The sequence below is a fragment of the Panthera uncia genome (assembly GCF_023721935.1).
Source record: "Panthera uncia isolate 11264 chromosome C1 unlocalized genomic scaffold, Puncia_PCG_1.0 HiC_scaffold_4, whole genome shotgun sequence".
In the NCBI taxonomy this organism is placed as follows: Eukaryota; Metazoa; Chordata; class Mammalia; order Carnivora; family Felidae; genus Panthera; species Panthera uncia.
In genome coordinates this window covers 59,973,033-59,997,252 of record NW_026057585.1, presented here as the reverse complement: position 1 = coordinate 59,997,252, position 24,220 = coordinate 59,973,033, and the positions used below count along the sequence as shown (strand labels likewise).

Here is a 24,220-nt window from a genome sequence, read left to right as displayed (position 1 = left end):
TGTACATCTGTTCAAAATTGTGAAAGACAGAAACATGAATAAAAAATAAGTTCCTCCATGCAAAAAGAATATGTTCACATTAAAAATTAAATCTCGGGGCGCCCGGGTGGCTCAGTCAGTTGGGTGTCCGACTTCGGCTCAGGTCATGATCTCCCGGTTCGTGGGTTCGAGCCCCGCGTCGGGCTCTGTGCTGACAGCTCGGGGCCTGGAGCCTACTTCGGATTCTGTGTCTCCCTCTCTCTCTGCCTCTCCCCCCTGATGCTCTGTCTCTCTCTCTCTCTCAAAAAGGAATTAATTGTAAAAAAAAAAAAATTTTTTTTTTTTTTTTATTCTCTACATAACTTTTCCCGGAAGGTTTATTAGTAATAGGTAAAAATTGGAAGCAACTGAAATGTTTTACAGTAGGGGAAGAATTAAACCACCTCTGATATATCCATACCATAGAATAGTACTCAACAATAAAGAAGAATGAACTATTGATAAAAGTAACAATATCAATCTCAAGGATATTATGGTGAGTGACAAAAGGTTATATAACATATGATTCAATTTATATAAAATTCTTGAAATGGCAAAATAAGTACTGAGAACAAATTCTTAGTTGCTTGGGCTTAGGAATATTGAAAAGGTGGGGGGGGGGGGTGGTTCTGTGACTATAAACAGGTAACATTAGGGAGATAAAATCTGTATCTTGATTGTGATGCTTACATAATTCTACCTACATGACAAATTGTACCAGTTGATTTTCCAGTTTTTGGCATTGTGATATAGTTAGATAAGATGTAATAATTGCTAGAAACAAGGTGAAAGGTGCATGTGTTATCCTTCCTATCTGTGCTATCCTTGTAACTTCTTGTGAATCTAAAATTATTTCAAATTCTAATAGAAAAGATTTAAAATTTAACTGATCAAATCCAGTAGTATTCTTAAAAATACATCATAAATAAATGGAGTTTATTTTCAGGTATGTATCAAATACCTGCCTTGGCTTAATAACACCCTTTTGGAGCCCTTTGTTCCCCAATATTTAAGAGACTGATTTGTCTCTTGGCCTGTAGCACTGTTGAATCTGGTGATTCTTTCTGGGTTTCTTAAGATTGCATCAAATGATTTTGCATAACATTTACTCATTCCTCTTTCCAGTTCACTTTTCCATTAACAAAATATATTGGCAAGTTACTTTAAAAAGGGAATCGTGGGAGAAAAATTTAAGGGGGTGTAGCATGTGAAGAAATGTTTTATTCTGCCCTAATGATTAATTCAACATTTTGTGGTAAAATAGTCTTCATGAATCCTATTTATCTTCTAAAACTGGAAGGCGTTACTCTGTTATCTTCTAATGCTTAGAATTGCCAGTGGAACATCCGAACTTCCTCTCATTCCTATTCTTTTTTTTTTTTTTTTTATAACACCTAGGTATTTTCTTTTTCTCTGGAAGTATTTCAGTCCTTCTCTTTATTATTTGTATTATCGAATATCACTTACGCTATACTTTTTTTTTTTTCTAATTCTTACATTTCAGCATCCAATAGACTATTTATTATTTAATTGTTATATCTTACCCTCTGTGATTTTGTTCCATTTTTTTTTTTTAATATATGAAATTTACTGTCAAATTGGTTTCCATACAACCCCCAGTGCTAAAAAAAATTTTTTTTTTAATTAAATCTCATTCTTTTACTAAGATTCTTCTCCCCAATTGCTAAAATAACACTGCTGATTGAAGACAGGTAGCTTACAACAGAAAGGACTATGTCTGCCCGTGAACCCCCATCCCCAAAATGATGTATGTGGAAGTCCCTGGCACACCCAACTCACTCCCTAAATGGAGTTCTCTTCTCCTTCCTGGTCCTAGCTCCCAAACTGGGGTCCTGTGGAATTCAACAAAAACTCTTTAGAGAGGTCTGGCTGAACTCAAGCTGGCTCCTCTGGTCTGAACCAGCCGAGTCACATGTGGGGTGAGTCACACTCCTTCTTGCGAAGTCATTTGTGTTTCATTACATGATTTGCATACTGGTGAAACAGGTCGGTACTGTCCTCTTACTTCATTTCCATTGCTCTTGGGACTGCTCTGCTCAGAGTGAAAAGGAGGCTTTTGTCCCTCCTTACGTCCCTGCATATGCTCTCTTCCTGGAAGTCGGTCCAGATCACTGACACCCACAGGGAGAAGAAACTTTCTCCCTCCTCTCAGCTCCTCCACGGCTCACGCCTGGCTCTGGTGCCGGTGCCTGGTGATTCGTCTACGTGGTGCAGAACGGGCATTTCTCTCTGGGAAGCTATTCGACTACTTTCAGGACAAAAGAAGAATTTTTAGTCGACTTTTCTCCTCCTTGAGAAGGGGATCAGCTCTTGTTTTCTGTCACTATCAGGGGGAGAAACATACACTCCCCATTTGTCAAGCACGGTTTCAGACACAGTGCCGCGGCTTTAAACGGCCTCACCTGCAACTATCACAATCATCCTGTTGGGTAGATACCACCATTGTGCCCATTTTTCAGACGAAGAGATCAAGGCCAAAAGGCCCTGTCACTTGCTCAAGGTAACAAAGAGCCACGATTTACACTGAGTAAGATGTGTCTTTTTCTAAGACTGAGGTCTAACCACAGAGCCTGGCTTCCTTTGAGGAAATTAGTGCTCTCCACACAAAGTAACGATCTTTTATACTGGATTTGTCTTAGGAGAAAAGCAATTTGAGGGGACTACCCGCTTGTCGTGGACTTAAGGACAACCTACAGGAAACATGTGAACACTCATGCTCCTTGAATTCACCGGTCACATACTTTTACAAGGCCCATGTCAAAACACAAGCATACAGCTTTTGGAAGAGTCAGGGTATTAGAATCTCTGACCTGAGCATAAGCTAAGGAGACCCTGTGAACTGAGTCAGTGAGCCTCAGAGTGGAGTTCACAGCCCTTCCCTTGGGGCTCCGTGCCTCAGTCCACCCGAATTGGGGACCTCATCCAACTGTTCTGAGACTTTACCTTTCAGGATTTCCACACCAAATACGAGGTCTCTTCGTGTCCTCAGGTGCTCACACAAGGTCTGGCTCAGAAACTGCTGGCTGGCTGAATGGATGGACAGACTGATGGATGGGCAGATGGACAGAAGGGTGGTTGGATGGATGGATGTAGATGGGGGTGGGGAAGAGTTTGGAAAACATTTGGTACAGTGGTTTATTCCCCTTACAAACAGCCATCTTGTACCTACAAGGGGTTTCACCAGAAACTCCCAGGATCTGTGGGCATGTCTCGTGGGCATACCAGACCCCACCGCTCCAGGATTCTAAACACACTGAACAAAACCTCAATGACTAACAACCACAGGCCAGGGAACATGGCGGTCAGAGGACAGCCGCTTCCCTGTTTCCTTGGTATCTGACAAACCCTTTGACACATAAACATTTCTCATGGGCACTGCAGTAAAGAGCCAGTGCATAAACAGTTCAGCAAAGAGGCAGCAGAGGCCTTCCTTACACCACATAGGTCCTTCACGATCTATCAATTCAGTGATGAGGAGAGGAACAAAATCTGCATGGAACGGAAAGAAGCATGGCCTGGGAATGTTGAAGACCTGAGATTGATTCATTCACTCACTCGTCAAATGTTCATTGCAACTAAGTGTCAGACGCTGTTTGAGGCAGTGGGATACAAGAGTGAGTCAAGAGACAAAAACCTCTCCCTCATGAAGCTTACAATTTATCCGGCAGAGATAAACAAAGAAGCGAAGAATATATAGTATGTCAGATGGTGAGAAACTGGTCGGGGGAGGGGGGCAGGGATTAGGCTGCACAGGGGAGTCAGGGAGTATTGCAGAAGGGGGCCAGGAAAGGCTTCTCTGACCCTGAAAAAGGCAAGCGGCCAAGGTTCACGTTTGGGGAGGGGAGCGCAGCAACAAGGGAAAGGCCTCACCACCAACTTGCTGCCTGCTCTGGGCTGGAGAAGGAGGAGCTGGGTGGCTGGTCCCAAAGGTCCTCTCAGCTTTCACTGCGCCCTCCCGCCCCTGCTTCCTCCCCTACCAGCCACCCCAGCTAGACCGAAATGAAAACCTGCAGACCCCAAACCATCGTCCCCCTTTTCACCTGCACACGGGTGGTCCTTCCAATCTGCCCATCTTTACCCTACGGGAACCCTTCCCCAGCTCTGCCCCCCTCCACTCTGGGCTGGCTGGGGGTGCCACGACCCCGAGCTTCCATAAGATCCCACGTCCACCCCCCACCCCCACCCCAGCACACAGTGTACACAACCGCTGTCACTGTCTCCTTGCTCCCCTAGACTGAACTCCCCAAGGCTGTGACCACGACTTCCCCATGTCCGTAATTCCACCCCCTAGCACGCTGTTTGGTGTGTAACAGCCACCCACTGAATATGCGCTGAACGCCAAATGCCGAAACCGTGTTGAGTCCCTGGAGGGCAGGGCCCACGTCCGATGCACGTCAGGGGCCCCGGGAGGCAGCAGGGTGCTGACACAACACAAGAAACACCAGGTTGTCTGGTTGCTACATGGTTTAGTGCCTGTGCTGGTATAGGCATTTTATCCAGAAAGCCAAGTTATCCTCAGTCCCCGACCAGGGAGGGTACAGGGCCAGTCCAGATGTGGTTCCCTGGGGTTGGGGCCAGGACTCCGGGCTAGGAAAGCTTCACATGTGCTTATACATGCTGTGGGTTTTTCTTATTAGAATCTGCATTAATCACTAACATGCCTTAACCTCATCTGTAAGCTTCTATGCCCAGAGATAATTTGGTGTTTGGGGCATGGTTTTTCCAAGCTCACCATTTTACAAATCAAAACCTAATACGGAGTGTCCTTCAAAGCCATGGGAGGCTCTAGATGGCAGCTGCCGTCAACAGGCCTAGAGTGCTTCCTGTCCGCCCCTCTCTTTGAACGCCAGGGCCATGAGGGCATAAGTTTGTCCCCGAGGGCTTCCCATCTTCCCTTGCAGAGTTTAGGGTAGTTCAAACATCTTTCAAAGAGATTGAGAAGTAGGTGCCATCTAATTCCACTCTTTCATAGGACAGATGGAGAACGTGGGACCTGAAGAAGTGAAGTAGAGAAAACCCTGCGAAATACACTACTGTCTCTACTTTACAGAGGAATACACTGAGGCTTCAAAGCTCAGTGAGCAATGCCTGGTTCCAGAGCTAGTAACGGCCAGGGCAGAATCTTCCAGGTCTGCCTGACCTTGAGAAAAACGCCATCAATGCTGCCGACACCCAGCTGGTTCAAAGGCGATTTTCCCCCAAGGCCCCAAGGAAGCTGCCCTGGTGGGGGAGGCCAGGGTCTCCTGTGGTCTCATTTGCCCAGCTTCAGTACTTTGGGAAGCTCCACATCCCTGGGGGATGGGTCTGAGGGCTGCTCTGACCGACTACAGCATTTCCCACTGACCCTGACGGGCAGCCGTGGTGTTCTAACTTGCTTTAGAAACCTCTGCAAATTGGACATAGAGAGGGTTGAGACTTCAGTATGACATCACATAGAGGAAGAGCCCTGGGAATGAGCACTGTCCTCCTTGGAATTTAGCCTCAGAGGTTGCCTTAGGGCAAGATAACCTCAGAGCTAAAAATGGAGCTATGTGTTTCTATGTTGTATATGTGGGTGTCCGTGAGTTGTGTCTGTCTGCAAGGGTCCTTCAACGTGTGATGTGCGCGTGGCTGTGTGCGCACGTGTAGCAGGATGCGAGGGACGCGAAGGACTAAGGACGCTCTTCTCTTCCTCCCTCCCTCCTTCCCTTCCTTCTTTCCAGGAACATAAAGGCACTGTAATTTTCTTCCTCCCTCAGAGATGCAAATAAACACCCAGTCTGAACTACCCCTTACTCCTCACCCCTGCAGAGATCTCCAGCTGTAATCATCCTGGTGGTGGAGGGTGGGGGCGAGAGGGGCATCTCATCCATTAAGGCAGCTCTGAAGAAAGGCAGGTCGCCTTCAGGTGAAATTGAAATTAGGGTCGGGAGCTTATATTCTTTAAGTTTATCCCAACGAGGTTGGTTTTGGGTTTGTAGTGCAGTATCACGAAAAGAACAGACAGCGATCCTGGTGGCATCGAGACCAGCCTTCAAATCTCTTTTCTGCCTCTTACAGGAGGTAGAACTTTTATTGTTTTTAATGTTTACTTATTTTGAGACAGAGACAGAGTGCGAGTGGGGGAGGGACAGGGAGAGAGGGAGACGCGGAATCCGAAGCAGGCTCCGGCCTCTGAGCTGTCAGCACAGAGCCCGACACGGGGCTCGAACTCACGAACCGTGAGATCATGACCTGAGCCGAAGTCAGACGCTTAACCGACTGGGCCACCCAGGCGCCCCTGGAGGTAGAATTTTTATTACTAAACTTCTTAGCGTCAGGTTGGTTGGTTTGTTTTCAGCTTAAAACGGGGTAATCAAAACGCATCTCATCGAGTTATTGAGAGAACCAGTGTGGAAGAGAGAGCTTGACCCAGTGCCCGGCACACAGAAGGCACCAGAAACGGGTCAGCACCTTTATCTTTTGGGCAGCCACAGAGCACACAGTGCACACAGTTGGTTTCAAAATTACCCAGTATTTTTCTCTTGGAAGAAAATGAAGGAACATGAGAAAAATGAACAGAGACCCACTCCTCCAAGCACCTTTGCAAAACACTGAAATTACATTTGTAAAATTGCTTCCAGACCTGGGTAGAATACAAAAAAAAAACAAAAACAAAAACAAAAACAAAATAGGAAACGAAAGATCTTCGTGACATTAGCTTTCTAAAAGCCAAGCGAAAGCAAAACAACAACAAATGAAGAATGGAGGGAGTGTGATTCGTGTTTAAACAAAATCCATGTTTGAGGTTTTCATAGGTTGGGGCCCACCTTTCAGCTCCGCATCCCAGGTACCGGGAAGCCCGGAGGCCTCCAGGCTTGGAAAGGATTGTTTTGGGAGGAGGGGGGGAAACAAAACAAAAAAAACCTTCTGCTAGGTTTTCCAAATCCTAATTATGTTTTTTAAATAAGTCAAAATCAAAACGTTCTTTTGCAAACAGCTTTTGCTCCCCTGAGCTATGTCTGACCTCTCAGCGCCTTCTCGCTCTGCATCAAAGGGGCCGAAAAAGCAGGAAGTGCCTTGGCACAGGGGCCTCATTCAAGGGGAGAGGAGAGGCAGGGGACCGGTTTTTAACTCCCAAAGAGAAACAGACCAGCTGCTGTCTGTGCAGCAGCTGGGGAAGAACCGGGCACTCACCTGTCCCTTCCCAGCACCTCTAGGAAGTCGGGGCAGACAGGGCCACAGGGGTTCAGATCATGGCCCCACCACTACCTGAGGGACCCCCCAACGTGCTGCTTAGCCTCCCTGGGTCTTAGTTTCTGGCTCCAAGCAGTGGGGATACACATTTCATACTTCGCCATGCTGTCATGAGGTGACGTATGCTCATGGAGCAGAAGTATTCTGAGAAACTTGAAATCATTCTATGTAGTCGGATATTGATGATTTTTAAAGCCTTTCCATCAGCGGGGGATGGAAGAAGCCTGGCATGGTGAACACTAGGAATTTGATGACAGGGTTTGCATTTGAGCAACAGTTCTAGTGCCTGTCAATTCTGACAGTTGACTTGAATTCTCGGAGCCTTGTTTAGTAATCCTTTCCCACAACGGAGACAGTAACTTATAACCCAGGGTGCCTGGAAGGGTCAACTGAGTAAACAGATGGTCAGAAGACAGTACTCGTTACCATAAAATATTACACAAGTGTCTTTATCACTTTATAATTTCAAAAAGGGCACACAAGCCTTATCAAGCAGCCATGATCAATATTATTTTTATTTGACAAATGGGAAAAGCCTAGAAAGGAAGACAACTTCTAACGCTGTGGCAGAGCTCAAAACGGAACCTAACTCTTCTAGCTAACTTCTTTTTCAAGGATTTCACAATGGGGTCTATCCCTAACCATTCTGAGGGCTCTCTGCACAGAAGAGATTTAAGCTGGGGCTCAATAGTACACTCCATTGGAATCAGAAGGAAGGTACTTACCACCAAATACAGCATAGTGTACATGGAGAAGGAGGCGTGGCCAGAGAAGAAGGACTTCCTGCAAGAGCAAGAGAGGGCCATGAGAGGGCCATATGCACATCCCTGACACATGTCTGCCTGTCTGTCTTCTCTCCCTAGACCGTGACCTTGAGATCAGCACTGTCTTGTTTGGTTTTGCCACGTTGGCAGTCCATTGGGACATGTTTTCTAGAACCTAGCAGGCACCCATGAATGAATGAATGAATGAATGAATGAATGGACTTACCAGTATTCTACCATAATTGCTTATTTACCTATGCATCTAAATCAACTGACCCCGAGTTCCTTAAGGATGGGGACTATGCCTCATTCACCCACTGAAACCAAAGCCCAGCGCTGAGCCTGGCACCTCATGTCGCAGGCGCCTTCGCAAGTGCTCCCTGAACTGCCCGTGTCAAAGCAGGCACGCTGTGGCCACGGCAGGTGGTGACTCACCTGGCCTCTTGGACTTTGCTGTCGTCCCCTCTGCATTTGTAGTTTTGGATGTAGCCCTCGGAGCAGTTGATCTGGCTGAAATCGGGGTTGCAGACATTCAAGAAGTGAGGACGCAGGCGCCCAATGGAGACTTTGGCAATGTCGGTGAAGGACTGGCTGATGGCACAGCCGAAGAGGAAGCAGCCCACCTGCTTGTAGAGGGCTGCCACATAGGGATTCTGGATCGCTGGCCGGGACTTCTCCTTCAGGTAGTAGATACGGTAGAACTCCCCAGTGATGATCTGAAAGGAAGCCAACGGGGGAATTAGGTGGTCTCAAGACCCGTCATCAAAGTGGATGCTGTAAAGGATATTTCATGACTCGAGAGAACGTTCAGTACGTAATCGCAGGCTATAATCTAGAAAAGTCCCAGTGTTCTATTTAAGAAATATACAGACAGAAATACGCAGGAGAGGAAAGAGCAAAGTGCTAATAACATGGTCATTTTCTCCTTTTTAAAAAAAGTCCCAGCAGAAATAAATATACAACTAAATATATTTATATATAAACACATATGATATGTAAAAATATAAATATTATGGATAATATGTAAAAAATATAAATATTATATATAATATAAATTATATACGTATTTTTTTAAACAAAGAAAGAGACAAGGACCCAGATATGAAAAAAAAAAAAAAAATAGAAGAATCAAGGACATGGTCAAGGGTGGCCAGGATGTCAGAGGATCTGAGCAAATGTCAGGATTCTGAGCTTTTGAGTAAGGGATCTCAGCCTTGTGTCAACACTGAGCCGTGGTGGGGGCTTCTATAGGAGGGTGGATGCCTAAGACCATGTCCTGGGTGTGAGTCCCAGCTCTGCCACCTGCCCGGTGTCCTTCAGCAATGACTTAACCTCTCCAAGCTTCAGTCTCCTTCTCCTTGAGAGGAGGCTGCAGGCCTTTGCAGAGTTGTTGGCTTAAATCTGGTAACACGGATGGGAAACGACCTGGGTTGTAGAAAGGGATTCTTTCATTTTCCTTTGTAGAGGAATGCTGTGATGAAAGAATACTGCTCTACAAACCAAGGAGCTTTTTTTTTGTTTTTTTAAAAATAGAATCCAGTTAACTATTAAGCATTGTATTTAGTTGGCATGTTTCTTTAGCTGTCTTTATTTATTTACTTTTTTACATTTATTTTTGAGAGAGAGAGAATGAAGGAAAGGCTGAGAGAGAGGGAGAAAGAGAGAATCCACTGACAGCACAGAGCCCAACACAGGGCTCGATCCTATGAACCCTGAGACCATGACCTGAGCCGAAATCAAGAGTCTGACTTAACAGACTGAGCCACCCAGGCACCCCCAAACCAAGGAACTTTTAACACAATGCCCTTCAGTGTTTGCAAATTTCCAAGTCTCAGCACATTGTCTCCCATCTCCTCAATCCTAAAGGGCAGCCCATGAGTCTGGATTTTCATACCCTTTCTCCATCCCACCTTGTTTACGCCTAATACTTAGGGGAGGTTTGTCACTCCGGGAAAAATTATTGATTACCTACTGCATACTAGGTATTGCTTTCATACACTTCATTTCATGAACTGCCTACAATAATCATGAGTTAGGTACGGTGGAAGCTCAAGATCAAGTCACACCGCCTGGTTTTATATTAGGAGTGGGGGGCCAGCCTGCTCTCCGTAAGGCAAATGCCCTTGATGCCTACACAGCAGAGGACCAATCCCACTTCGGTGATGCCCCACCACACAGCCTGCTGCTCTTGTCTTAACTCCATAGCACAGCCCCGGCCACTTCCTGATTGCAACCACAGTCCAGGGACAGCGATGTTCAACTCATCACACACCACAAAGCTCCTTTCACAATTCCTCCCAGGGCAGGGTGACGAGCCACACTTGCTGCTGCAGGGAACAGACAGCGTGTTCACAACCGCAAGGGAAGCAATAGACTGACATATCCGGGCACTCCTTTTCAACGTCTCCCATTTTTTTTTTTTTTTTTACCGCTGGGGAAGGGGTCAACGCAGGGGAACTGATCCAAGTTCTCAAGGGCTCCCACGTCTAGCGGGAGGATGGCCAGGTGGCAGGGAGATGCCAGCCAGGCCCAGGGGCCAGCCGGTGTGGCAGCGAGAACAGCCACCAGCACTGCTAACGTTTACACAACGATTCTGTGTTTATAAATACCTGATTATTTCTAAGTGCTACACCTTGGCTCCCACATCACACTGAGCATGATTCTACAATAAAGAGAGATGGTCAAAGGCCAGTCCAATGCAAAGTCCTGGCTTAGGCATTCCCTGAGGGGCAGGATGAGTACCTGCTCTTGCAGAGGTGCTCAGACTACTGATTGAATGAATGGACGGATGGAAACAGGACCACAGTTTTCGCAGTTGTTTTATTGCAAAGTTGGAAATATCCTCTAAATATTACCAAAAGTCCTTTGAGAACATGTTGCAGAGATTAAAATCTGAGAAGCACAGCAAGTCAGAAATGAAAGGGTCCCCTATACACGGAAGAAACCGAGGTCCAAATTAACTCGCAACTGAAGATTGGACCCAGGTGTTCTAGCTCCCCGCCCAGCGTTCTTTCCTACTATTCCTGGTCTAACTCCCCTTTGAACCTGTTTATACTTTTACCCTGTGTAACCTTACAGGCTAACAAGTTCCAGATGTTCACTACCACCGTCATGCTCTTTCTTCTTCTTTATTTATAAATGATGCTCACATGACTTTGGATGCAGGGAGAAGAAAACTACAGTAGCCAGCGTTCTCTACTCACTGAGCGAGTCTCTACTCACTGAGTGAACCTGAGATAAGCCAGTTTCTCCATTGAGGAGACTAGACTCCGTAATTTATCACTTCCTCATTGCAATGACATTTTCTTGTTTTTGAAAAGGGGGGAGGGGTGCAAGTGAGCGACAGGCAGAGAGAGAGGGAGTGAGAGAGAGAGAAGCGGGGCTCACCTGAAGCAGGGCACGAGCTTACCAGAAGCGGGGCTTGAACTCACCTGAGGTGGGACTCGAACTCACAAACCGTGAGATCATGACCCAAACCAAAGTCAGATGCTTAACGACTGAGACACCCAGGCGCCCGTACAATGACATTTATTTTCAACTCTCCCATACTACCTTCACCACGACCCTCCTAACCAAGCAAAGGTAATCAGCAGTAGCAGAGGTAAGGTACTCCCTCCGAGATGATGCCACGGGCACGGAGCAGAACCAAGGCCCCATGCACAATCCCCGCCCTTGGACGGCTCCTGAGTTCCTTGAACCATACCGCGGCCACAAATGAAGAAACTCTAAGCTGGCCTGGTTTGAGCCCGATTTCCTATTTGATGCTGAAAAAGAACACGTAGCTTTTCACTGCAAATCAGCATCTCTTACACAAGTCTACGGATTAATCTCAGGGAATTCACTGCTGTGCTTGAGTCACTTTAGGGAGAAAGGGTTTGGTTACAACTCAAGGACTCATTTCAGTGCTAACATCCCTTCATTTGAAAACTTTGGGTTCGGTGCCACAGTGTCTCACACAGTTAAAATGCTTCCTCCTCTCACTGGAGGAGAAAGAGGTAAAGAAGGCATTTCGTGGCACCTCAGATTCCTCAAAACAATGCTAATAACGGCAGCAAGCTTTTACATTTCTTTCGTACTTTTTGGTTTCATTTGATCTGCGGCTCTGTGAAGTTATACCCATTCTGCAGCTGAGAATGGTAAGGCACTGAGGGAGAGTCACTAACCTGAAGGTTCTGAGGCTTCTAAGTGACAGAGCTAAAAGGAGAGCCCAGATATTTAAGTTCAAAGACTCACAACACACTGTATTGAGAGAATTTTTGATTACAGATCTTCCTCAACCTATGATGGCATTACATCCCGATAAACACATCCTAAGTGGAAAATATCGTAAGTCAGAAATGCATTGAACACGCCTAACCTACTGAACATCACAGCTTCGCCTGGTCTACCTTAAATGTGCTCAGAACACTTTCGTTAGCTTACATTTGGGCACAATCACTACCAAAGAGCCTATTTTACAATAAAGTGTAGAACAGCTCACGTAATTTATTAAATATTGCACTGACAGTGAAAACCAGAACGGTTGCACGGGCACAGAATGACGTGAAGAGTACCGGCTGTTTACCCTCGTGCTGGCAAGGCCGACTGGGAGCCGTGGCTCACTGCTGGTGCCCAGCACCGTGGATCACTAGCCCAGGAAAAAAAAAATCAAAATTCAAAATCAAAGTGTGGTTTCTACTGAATGGGTATTGCTTGTGCACCGCCGTAAAGTCGAAAAATCGTAAGTCAAACCCTCCTAAGTTGGGGATCAGCCGTATTTGTATTGTTACTAAAAACGATCTCCACGGCCCAACAGCAACTGCGTATTTTCAAGGACAGGGCCAGGCTGAAGCCATTTAGCAGACACATGACTCCAGGACCACATGGCTTCTGGGGCAGCCCTGACAGATCTTACAGTTAATGAGCAACAAATTATGTATTTTCTCTATCCCCTTGTACAGAAGGGTCGGGGAGTCGACAACACAGCCATAAATCATCATTATGAACCAGCCGGACTTGGCTTCTTGTAATCCTAACCCTTAAAAGGCCATTTAATGAAATTCGGGCTGTGAAAGGCGGCCCGAATACCTCACCTCTGCCGAAGAGGCAAAGGCTTAAATTGTTCTCCGACACGTTACACACCTAACGCCGGAGTTCCAGATTTACTGCTTTCGGACTTTATTCATTACTCACAATGTTTTTATTCCCGGGTAATAAAATAAGCTCTTCCCTCCCCCTACAAAGGCTCTGTCCCCACCCCCAGACTCCAGCCCCTGGAGCCCTCATTTCTGCTTCAGTCAGCAAGGCTGTGATATGTAAATTTCACTACTGAGAAAAATGCCTTCAATGTTGATCCCTTTCTGAAACAGCAAGCAACAGATTCCGGGGGTAATGGCAAGCTGCCAGGCAGCAGAGGAGAATTCTCCCCTACCTGCCTTTTAAAGCACTTGGCACAGAATCTGGAAACTAATAAAGCGGGGAAGCATCGCAATTAAGGCTACAAGGAGACAGAAAACGACCAGCGCTTGCCCCCCGACCACAGTGACGGTTTGTCCCCAACTCCAAGACAGCTCCTCTCTGCCTCTCCTTTCTGGTGTAAAAGACCTCAACTGTCCACATAGTCACCAATATCGAAGGGTTCCAGAGAGGAAATCTGGAGAGCATTGGCTTTTTGGAAAAGAGAGAGCACAGGGTGGTCAAAGCAGCACTAACTTTGGAGCCAGAAAAACCTCAGCCTGAATCGCACATCTTAGGTTAGGCAAGTGACTTCGCCTCTCTGGGCTTAGGGCTCCTCCTCTATGAAAATAACGTCAATAACATCTACCTGGTAGGATTGCCAAGGGACGCAAGAAGGTGGTATGTCAAAAGCCTAGAGCTCTCTTATAATTTTTTTCTCTTCCCCTTAGGGAAGAGGAAACAAAACATTAACAAATACTTGTAGAAAATCTTTTCTTTTTTTTTTTTTAAGTTTATTTATTTATTTTGAGAGAGACAGAGACAGCATGAGTGGGGGAGGGACAGAGAGAGAGAAGCAGAGGCTCTGTGATGCCAGGGTAGAGCCTGACACGGGGCTCGAACTCACGAAACTGTGAGATCATGACCTGAGATGAAGTTGGACGCTCAACCGACGGAGCCACCCAGGCGCCCTGAAAATATCTTCTCTAAGATACTTTCAAAAGCTCCTTGGAAAAGCACATTCCAAAGTGAAGAGTTTGGAAGTACTACCCCTCCAGAGTAGAACCAGAAAACATGTGTATGGATATGTTGGCTTTGACCACTTTATCCATAGGATGTCTTTTTCAGGGGGACAAAGCAGAAGTCTCAACCCAAGGCAGCAAGGGAAAGCCTAGTGCATTGTTCGTGTCATCTGTCACATGCCACTCTGTAACTTATCCCAAGAAAAGTCAGACTTTTGCACAGCAGCCCAACAAACACCTCTTTTAGAGACTGAGAACTCATCTTCTTCCCCTGCCGAGTTTGAAGGACAAACTTCCTTATTTTTTGATCTGCTTGAATAATAATATTCGCCTAGCACTTTATGGCTTACAAAGCATTTTCACGACTACTGCATTATCTGCTTCTCACAACATCCTATTACTGAATTATTATTAACACCTTATAAGTGAGTATGGGGAAGGCCGGGGAGGCCAGGGAATCACCCTTAGAAATCAGGCAATGGCAGAACTGTCACTGCAGCCTGGACTCCTCATTCTAGCTCCTGGGTCCTGTCCGATGGCGTCAAGCTGGCTTTCTCTTAAATGTCCCAGCAGGCGGCAGGGTCTGTGTTTCCAGTGAGACAGGTGCTCCTAGAACACCTGGGAAGGTCAGGTAATCTTGCCAAACGCTTGCCCACCTCAGTCCCTGCTAGCCACAGAGGGCCAACCTGTTCTTTCACATCTCAGTTATGCAGACTAGTGAACTTCTTTCCATCCAGAAGAATAGATTCATTCAACAAACACTGGATGATGGACAATAAAGAAGGGAGAATCATTTTTTTCAGTCCCCAGCGAAAGGAAAAAGGTTATGTTATTTGGATCCCGCTTTGCGGGACGGAGACAGAAGTGTTGCTCGATTTTCTCTGAAGCTGGATGCTCCATCCAGGACAACAAAATGCAGTATCTTTAATGACTAGAAATAAATGATGAGAAATTTAATCTTCACTGCTTCTCCTGCTTGGGTGGAAGAGTAGTGCCTCGCAGACTGGGAAAAGCACTGAGGACATAGTTCTGTCCAAGGCCACCAGTGGAGTTTCTGGACTCCGTGGATAAGCCAACACTCCAATATCTAGAATACAGACCGCAAAGAGGCCAGAGAGATGCCACAGAAGCTAGCTATGGCGGAAATCAGCAGTGGCTGCCCTAAGCCCAGAAGCTTTATGAAGAAGGCAGTCTGAAGTGCAAAGCATCGTAGGGGCGCCTGGGTGGTTCAGTCGGTTAAGCGTCCAACTTGGGCTCAGGTCATGATCTCACAGTTGACGAGTTTGAGCCCCGTGTCGGGCTCTGTGCTGACAGCTCAGAGCTTGGAGCCTGCTTCGGATTCTGTGTCTCCCTCTCTCTCTGCCCCTCCCCTGCTCATGCGGTCTCTCTCTGTCTCTCAAAAATAAATAAATGTAAAAAAAAAAAAAAAAAAAATTTGAAGTGCGAAGCATCGTCATTTTCCCAAAAGTCAGGGACTCAAAGCCACGGGTGTCCTAGATGGCTAGCTCTGCCTGTCCGCATAAGGGTCTCCTGAATGTTTTTCTGTAGCACTGCCTGCTGCCCATCTCATGCTCTTTTTTGACACTGAATCCCCCGAACTTCCTGAATATCGCACCACCATGCTTTTCTTCCTATTTCTCAAATGCGTTTCTCCTTCCAGAGGCTCCCCCCTTCAGGGTTCTCCCAGATAAATGTGGGTCTTCCTGGGGTCGAAGCCTTGCCTTTCCGCCCTGATCTCTGCTGCTTCAACAGTTCCAATTATTACCTCTGTGAAGACGACCATCAAAAGGGCACTTCCCTCTCTCTCTTCCCACCCCCCCCCCCCAGCTCTACTTTCGGCTTACCCCTTACCCCAGTGGTCGGCCTTCTTCCAATCTTCTGCCAAATCTCCCAACCAGTTATCAAACCAATGGTATCCGTACGTCAACCTAACCCAGTCTGTCACACCCATTCCCACTTTTTCCCCAAACCTCACTCTTCTTCCCCTTATTCCTGCTCAAGTTACCATCATATAACTGCAAAGACATGACCCTGTAGGCTGTCGCACGGTCTTCCAATTCCGGTCGTCTTACTTCTACAAGGAGTCTCATATCCATCTCTCTCTCTCCCTCTCTCTCTCTCTCTCTCTCCCCCTTGCATCAGCCCCATCGTGGTTCAGGCCTCCTCCTCACCTTGGCTGCAAAACTGACGAAGCTAGCTTGAAAGGCTTTCATCACAATCTCCAGCCGATTAACTGGGGTAAAAACTCCTTGACATTCAAGGAATTTCACAATCTCACTGTGATCCTTTTCTACCTTATCTCCATCTACTCCCCGATACTCTTACTTCTCCAGCCAAACAGGGTTGCTCTACGTTTCCTGAAAACACTCCATTGTTCCAGCCTCTCATTCTCCAAGCAAGCCCTTCTGCCTAGAAGGTCAGGATCTCTGATGGAAGTCCCACCCACCCTTCAAGGCGGAGCTCCATCAATCAACGAGTGCATGGGGGGAGAGTTCCGGCTCTCTTCACTTAATGGGTCCTGGACAACAGAGCGCTGTAGCCCTCAGTTTCCTCATGTGTGAAAAAGGGACGATGCCAATACCAAGAGCTCAAGGGCTGTGGTGATGATTAAGTGGGACCAGTGCCCAATGAATGATGAGGGGGACAATGATGATCCCAGTCTTGACCCGTGAAAGTAACCTTCAGTGATCTTCCTCTGAATTTTCACAGCAGCACTTGATTTATACATCACACCATCTACAGCCTTTGGCCAGTTTTACCCTTGAAGCTCTCGGTTCCGGGGGGGCACCACCAGCACCACCGGGGGCGCTCTGGCCCCCGTCCTGTTCTCTGACCAACTCCTCAGTCTCCCCGCGGGGAACAGTATTGTCAATCTTGTAGTTGCCCTGCTTCCCCTTTAGACCGTAACCCCCTAGGGTAGCATCTGGGTCCTAGGGCGAGGTGTCTACCACAAAGCCTGCTTGTTCTAAGGGGGGGTACTCACCCAACATCCACCCTCCCAGCAGGTTACCACCTTCTGCAAAAGCCACTTTGCCTAAAACACTATCGCACACCATCCACGGGAGGATCTTAGGCGGCCGTCTGCCTAGCGGTCTCAACGTTTTGCCTTCCGCCATACGCTGAGCTCCCCAAGCGCAGAAACGAAAAGGTTTTACAGCTCACTGAAATAAAGAGCACTCGGCATAGCTCCTGGCAGAGCAGGCCTTGAATAAATGTCAGTTCAGGCACTGGGCTCTGAAGCCACAGAGACCTGGGTTCTCATTTCTGCTCCCTCATTCACTGAACAGAGTAACCTTAAACTAGCCACTTCTCCCTTGGGAGCCTCCGTGCCCTCCTTCATTTATAAAACAGGGTAAATAACACCTACCTCTGGGCACCTAGGTGGCTCAACCGATTAAGCGTCCGACTTTGGCTCAGATGACGGTCTCACAGTTTGCGAGTTCGAGCCCCACGTAGGGCTCTCTCCTGTCAGCGCAGAGCCAACTTTAGATCCTCTGTCCCCACCTCTCTCTGCTCCTACCCCGGGCATGCTCTCTCTCTCAAAAATAAATAAACGTAAAAAAATAAAAATAAGAATAAATAATAATACCTACCTCATCTAACTAAAGAAGAGGATTTAAGATAAGGCATTAGTTTCCCGTCCATCAGATAGCTTGTAAATGTTACCTGATTCTCTGCCCCAATCCCAAACAGACAATGATTCACAGAATGGACTTCTCGGCCTCCAGAGCATTATCCATTTAAAATGGACAAATGAGGGGCGCCTGGGTGGCTCAGTCGGTTGAGCATCCGACTTCAACTCAGGTCATGATCTCGCGGTTTCCAACTTTGAGCCCCACGTTGGGCGCTGTGCTGACAGCTCGGAGCCTGGAGCCTGCTTCAGATTCTGTGCCTCCCTCTCTCTCTGCCCCAACCCATTCGCATTCTGTGTCTCTCTCAAAAATTAATAAACATCAAAAAAATTTTTTTAAATGGACAAATTAAAAGCCACTTGCACACTGGAGACATTTTCCAAGTGGTCATTAACCCCTCAGAGCTACATGTGCCTGAGGAAAAACTGGTGCCAGAGCATGGACTGCATGTGTGTGTGTGTGTGTGTGTGTGTGTGTGTGTGGAAGGGAACAAACTAAATCCCAATCCCGATGCCCGTGTTTGTTAAATTGCAAATAGATGCCCCCTGCCACCATCCCCTCAAGGATAAGAAGGTCTCAGAAGAACTCTGTGCCATTTGATCAGGGACCGACACAGTGGAAGGATTCATGCGACCACTCTCTGTGGGTGGTCCTGGTAATTGCACAGGCCTAGTGGATTGTAAACTGGGGGACCGGGTCTCCTACCGGGGCACCGCTGGGCCAGCCCGACTTCACTTTTTGCAGAGTTGAAAACTCGACTAACCCTTAATGAGGCAATCTTGGGGAACCTTGTTTTCTTGGCAGTGTGCTCTCAGATAAAGGGGTTGGAGGGGTGGGGAGGAAGTAATGAAGTCCAGATGTGGGCACACTGAAGCCCGATCCTGAATAAACAAGTCTTGGAGGTATTAAGCTCTTCTTCTTGTCTCTGCAGCAAGACATCTGCGTGTGCTACACAGCCCATTCCCACGTGCATTGAGGACCGTATTTAAGATTTTAGGGAAGCAAATAGAATACTTTGCCCGGCTGCCTAGGTCCTCTGACATCTCCTGGCCTAATGCTTTTGATTTGCTGCCCAAAACGTATGGCTTGTGATTTTTACAAACGCGTATTGAGCACCACAGTCTGTGCCTTGCACTAGAGACTACCAATTTAAAATCAGATCAGGCCGCTCCCTATCTCTGCTGCAGCTAACGGGGTCACCGAGAAAAAGATAGGACAGTTGCACACAGTAACTGCAAAGACAGAGGCCAGCCCAGGGATCTCTGGGACCTTTGGAAGGTGGGGAAGGAGGCAGCCAAGGAATGTTTCCTGGAGAGGGAGATGTCTGACTGGGGTTTATTTAATACATACCAGGGGCAAGAAGAAAAGGCTGGTTTCAGCCTTCCAGGGACCTATCATCTAGCTGGGGAGAAAATACCCAGACACAAATCACATTACCAGGCAGAAATACTGAAGGTGCTGTTTGCCTGCTTGAGATGCAACAGGTTCACCATCGGGTCCCCAGCACCTGCTACTTCGGGGGTGCTAGACAAGTGAATGTGGAAGGCAGGCAGGCAGGCAGGCTTTATAAGGCAGCAATGGTGCCATTATTATTATTATTATTATTATTATTATTATTATTATCATTATTATTTTAAAAGCCTTACCTGTGAATCAGAGGACCCCTGGTCTGGCCCTGCCACTAAGTAGTTATGGGAAAGTCACTTAATATCCTTGATCCCCAGTGGCCTTAACTGTAATAGTCAACCTCCCAGAATCACCACCAGGTGCAAATAAGGGAATGTGCACATAATGGGCACTCTGTTAACTGTATGACACTACAGCAATGACAAGGAGGATTCTCGCCAATGACACACATAATGTCACTTGATTGGACCTCCAGAAAAGCCTAGGGGGTTGGGGAGCTACTGTCACCATCTTACAGGAAAGGAAGGTACAGTTCTTTTCCAAAGGGGTCTGACAATCAATAATCAGCACAAAAGTTAGGACATAAACCTAAACCAGATGATGCCAAAGTCTGAGCTCTTTCTCTAGTTAGGAGTATTATTACAGAAGTTCCATTCAATGGGATCTGAGAGGAAAAGTCAAATTTATATGGCCAGAGGGAGAAGGGGATTCACCCGTGACTCATTCACACATCAAGTCCTAGATGCTAAGAATCTATATAAACCACTTTCAGGGCCTGACCAAAGCAAGCCCTGAGCCCACGCTGATTTAAAAAGAATACTGAGCATTTTTCCATATTAAAATCTTCGCCCCTGATACTCTTCATAGTGCAGTACAAGGCAAATTGAGAGGAGGCTAGGTAGGGGGTGATACTTCACTGTTTTTGCTCCTAATCTCTCTGCTGCTAGAGTCATTAAACCTTTACAAGGCAGAGATAGGAACCGCTGCTTTGTGGATTTGGAAGGAATTCCTATTATGCTATAATTCCAGAATCTGAGATACATCTGAAAAAGAAGTCAAAGCGACTAGATTTTTCCACATCTCCTGCCATCGAAAGGTGTCTGCTTTCTCTATAACTTCTGATGATTTGCACCTCCCGGTCACATTTGAAACGGCACCGCCACCCCTCTCCTTTGCTGTGGGGACACTCAGACTGGAGCAGGGGCATGCAAGTCAGCCAAGGATTCTCTTGTTGTTTTAAACAAACCTGAGGTCGGCAGGAGAAGGCCCGGGCAGCAAATATCAAGATGATTAGATTTCCAGACCAGGTTCCCCACCCCCACCCTCCCTGTCACTCACGCCCTCTGATCAGAAGCAGATCCTGGATGGAGGCAGCCAGGCTCTGTGACCAGTCATGATGGGAAAGTGGGAAACGTGTTGTTGTTGTTTAATTTAAGCTGTATATAGCTTTTCCAGAATCGGGTGCACTAAAGTGAATTACTCATTTTTCCTCTGAGGTCCTGCCTCTGCTTATTTCCATGAGTACTCTAGTACTTAATGGCAGGGAAGTGGGTAAGCAGACCTCGTTATGAGCCCACATCTCACACATGCCCCCAGCTGGATCCAGAGGTAAAGGTCCTTTTGCAAAGAGCACGGGAGGAAGAGTCAAGAGATCTGGGTTTTAGTGAATTAACTACAAGGAAAGAGCGGGAGCGGCAGGATGGGTCCCAAGGCTGGCGTTCCTTTCCTGATTCTATTTTTATTAGACATGAGGTCTTTGCAAAGTCACTCCACCACTTTTTGATTGTTTAGTCATTTATAATGAAAACAGTTAACATTTATCGAGGATGCCCCAGGCGCCAAGCACTGAGTTACCTTACATGCATCATCTCACTTAATTCTGAAAACCTTAATAAGGAGATGTATTATCTCCATTCAACAGATGGGCCTACTGAGGCTCAGCGGGGTTAATTCACTGGCTACATACACACTGCACAGCGGGAGTTCAGAGAGGCACCGGAGCACATGCCTTTAACTTCAGACTAAATGGAGGCAGGTTATCTAGCTGTCAGGGTTTCCGCACGGGTGAAATGCTTGAACACAGTTTGTAGGTTTCTGTGGCACACAGTGGCACCTAACGAAGGACATTAATTATTATCTGTTTTGCCTGTTTTGTTTTGGGCTTCGGAGGGGGGTTGGGAGGAGCACGGAGAACTAGAGGAAAGCACTATCCAAACCTATTTTGCTGACACTGTATGGCATGTGGAAGCAATGCTGTTGCTCATCCTATAACCAAGGTCACAGCGCACGACTGACCGTTTCAAGGAAACCTGGGAGGTCAGGGCAGCTTTTAATTAAAACACCAACATGACATGAGGAGAAGAGCAAGCCAAACTAAACTCCTAAAAGCAGATTTTTTTTTCAGAAATGCTAGCATTTCAAGAGGAAGAAGGGGCTGGTCTTGACCGACAGCAGGGAAAGAGCTGCTGACCAGGAGTTTTGCTTGAGGAAGGAAGAACAGACGAGAAGCACAGCCCTCAGAAAAGCCACTTTGGCACCCCATGTCCATCTGCTACAAAGTCCGTTCCCACGAATGATGGCATCTGATCCTTATAGCAAGGCCCATGAGTGAATCTGAACACAGGTAAGGAAAACGAGGGCTGGACAGAGTCGTGATTCACCTGATTCATGTAGCTGGGGTGCCACGGCCCCTGAAGAGTGCCTCGCTCCCGTGCTGGGTCTGGGAGCAGTCCCACTAGGCAAGCCGAAGCCAAGAACAATTGCATGCAGAAAGAGCAAAGGGCATGTGACACTTTGTCCCTGTGCTATTCTTATCTTAACCACTCCTGGGTTACAGTCAGCTTCCTAAAAGCACTGAATTAACTGATCCTCCCGAGTGTCAAAAACACCTGTTCAAACCTTAGTAGACGATACTGCACAATTATGTGCCTTCTACGACAAACTTCTCTTCCAGGAAAAGCCATTCTTCCTGCAGAACTCAACCTCACACTGTCCATTTGGAACAAACAGTAAAATTAGATTTTATATCTCTCAGTTTCTGAACACAAAGATCCTCAGTGCACCTTTAAGAAACCTCGAGCATTGCCCGATGGACTGTTTTTATTTTAAAGGTTGGAAAGAATTCTACCAGCCCCCCTCCCCCCCCCCCCCAATTTCAAACTGTTGATTGTGTGCCTGGTTTACGATGTTATTAAAAAACAAAGAGGGGTCTCAAAGTTTACAACCAACCCCCAGAGTGGGGAAGTCAAAAGAAAAACTTCATGAAATGGCGGCTCAGGACCATCAGCAGCTTCCATCGGATCCAGAGTAGGCATGAGTAGACAAATGCCTATCCCTTAAGCAATTAATTTGGACAGAACAGCCACTCTGCATTTGAAATCACGCCTGCAAAATGGAAGCAGGGCTTTGAAATAAGCCAGGGATAGGCTTGAGCCCCAATTTTTACTTGCTGTAGACTTTGAACGTATCATTTAACCCCTTTGAGCTTCTGATTTTCCATTCGTATAATGGGAATACTAGCACTCAATTCACATGTAGTGTGTTTAACTCTAGCTTCCTTCCTTCTCAGCTTCTCATATAGGCCAAAGATAAGCTTCCAGGCTCTGGCTAATATAAACATGACTCAAGGATCTGAGAGGGAGAATTTATGATCTTGGTGGACATGATGCCTATCCCTTATGCCTACATGGCTGGGGTTCAAGGGCAAAGAACAGAAAATACTGGAGGTGTGGAACGGACATCTGTGAAAATGTATGACTCACAAATTAGGAGAGTGGATTATCATCAATTACTCTCCCAAACACCCCAAATGGACACATCTAAAAACAAAAGGTGGTGACCTCCCAAGTAAAGCCCAAGTAGGCCATGCCCCAATTTCCACGAGGCTAACATTGCTCCAAAGTAATTCCAGACTCTGTCAAAGACCGTGGCACATGTGTGCATTCCCAAGGAGGCCTTCATCCTTTAAGGGATGAGCTGTATGTAAGTCGAGACTTTACACTTGCACCTGAGTAACCCGCTCAGCAATTCAGGAGTTTGCCAAGTTATTTCAATGCTCATGCTCTCTTTTCCTCCTCAATACAACACTATGCAGCAAGGGGGTCATCCCTGGTTTTAAGCACGTACAGCTTGTCAGCGGGGTGCCAGGTCTAGAACTTCGGTCTCTTGATGCCAAGTCCCAATTTTATTTTCGCTTTGCCACCCCAGCCCCTGGATGAGAGAAGTAAACAATATGCCAGAGAACACCAGTGGCATGACTGTTACAAGGGCACAGCCATAGTGTGAAGACAGCAGAACATGCCTGTGATACCCCTCCTCGGGGGCTCACCTTCATGGCTCAGAGGTCAGACTCTGGGGTAAGGGACAGATGGGTTCAAATTCCAACTCTACCGCTCCAAGTGAGCGTGGGCAAATTATTTTCACTCTGCAGACCTCAGTCTCCTACCTTGTACAAGAAAGACAAGGACGGTATCTGGACTTCACTGGATGGCTGTGAGGATAGTGCACGCAAAGTAGAATAGAGGGGTGCTTAGCGTACTTTTAGAAGACGTTCAGTATATATGTGTGTATACAGATGATACTTTTAGTATATGCTTTTGGTAACAGCATTAACCGCATGAAATACACACTATTATCAACCAAATGAAATTCTGCTTGCGCGGCCAACCTCCGTTGGCTCAGATATCCTGAAACTCGACACAGGGGAAGTCGGACAGGTGGAGCATGGCAGCCCGGGCGCTTACCGCGAGGATGGCGATGACAATCCCCACGGCGCAGAGCACAGCATCATTTATGGTCTCGCTGGTTTTCAGAGGATACTTGATGCTCTCGTCATTGCAGTAAAACCCTCGGTGGTAAGGCTTGATGGTGCTTGTCTCAATGATGAGGAAGGGCAGGCCCGCTGGTCCAGATGCAACCATCATAGGCACCGGAAAATTAAAAAAAGGAGAGGAGAGAGAAAGGGAAAACATCAATAAAAGGAGGCCAG

At 46.8% G+C, this 24,220-nt stretch overlaps 1 protein-coding gene across 1 annotated transcript in view; it reads right to left on the bottom strand.

The window, feature by feature from the left end:
• The window catches only part of PLPP3 (phospholipid phosphatase 3), an 87,348-nt gene that overhangs the window by 18,762 nt on the left and 44,366 nt on the right, over positions 1-24,220 (bottom strand). Inside the window, exons 2-4 of the mRNA XM_049617094.1 lie at positions 23,976-24,133; positions 8,454-8,734; positions 7,980-8,037 (exon numbers count right to left, since the gene is read on the bottom strand). Coding sequence (XP_049473051.1) covers positions 7,980-8,037; positions 8,454-8,734; positions 23,976-24,133 — 497 coding nt within the window. The remainder of the gene's footprint in view (positions 1-7,979; positions 8,038-8,453; positions 8,735-23,975; positions 24,134-24,220) is intronic.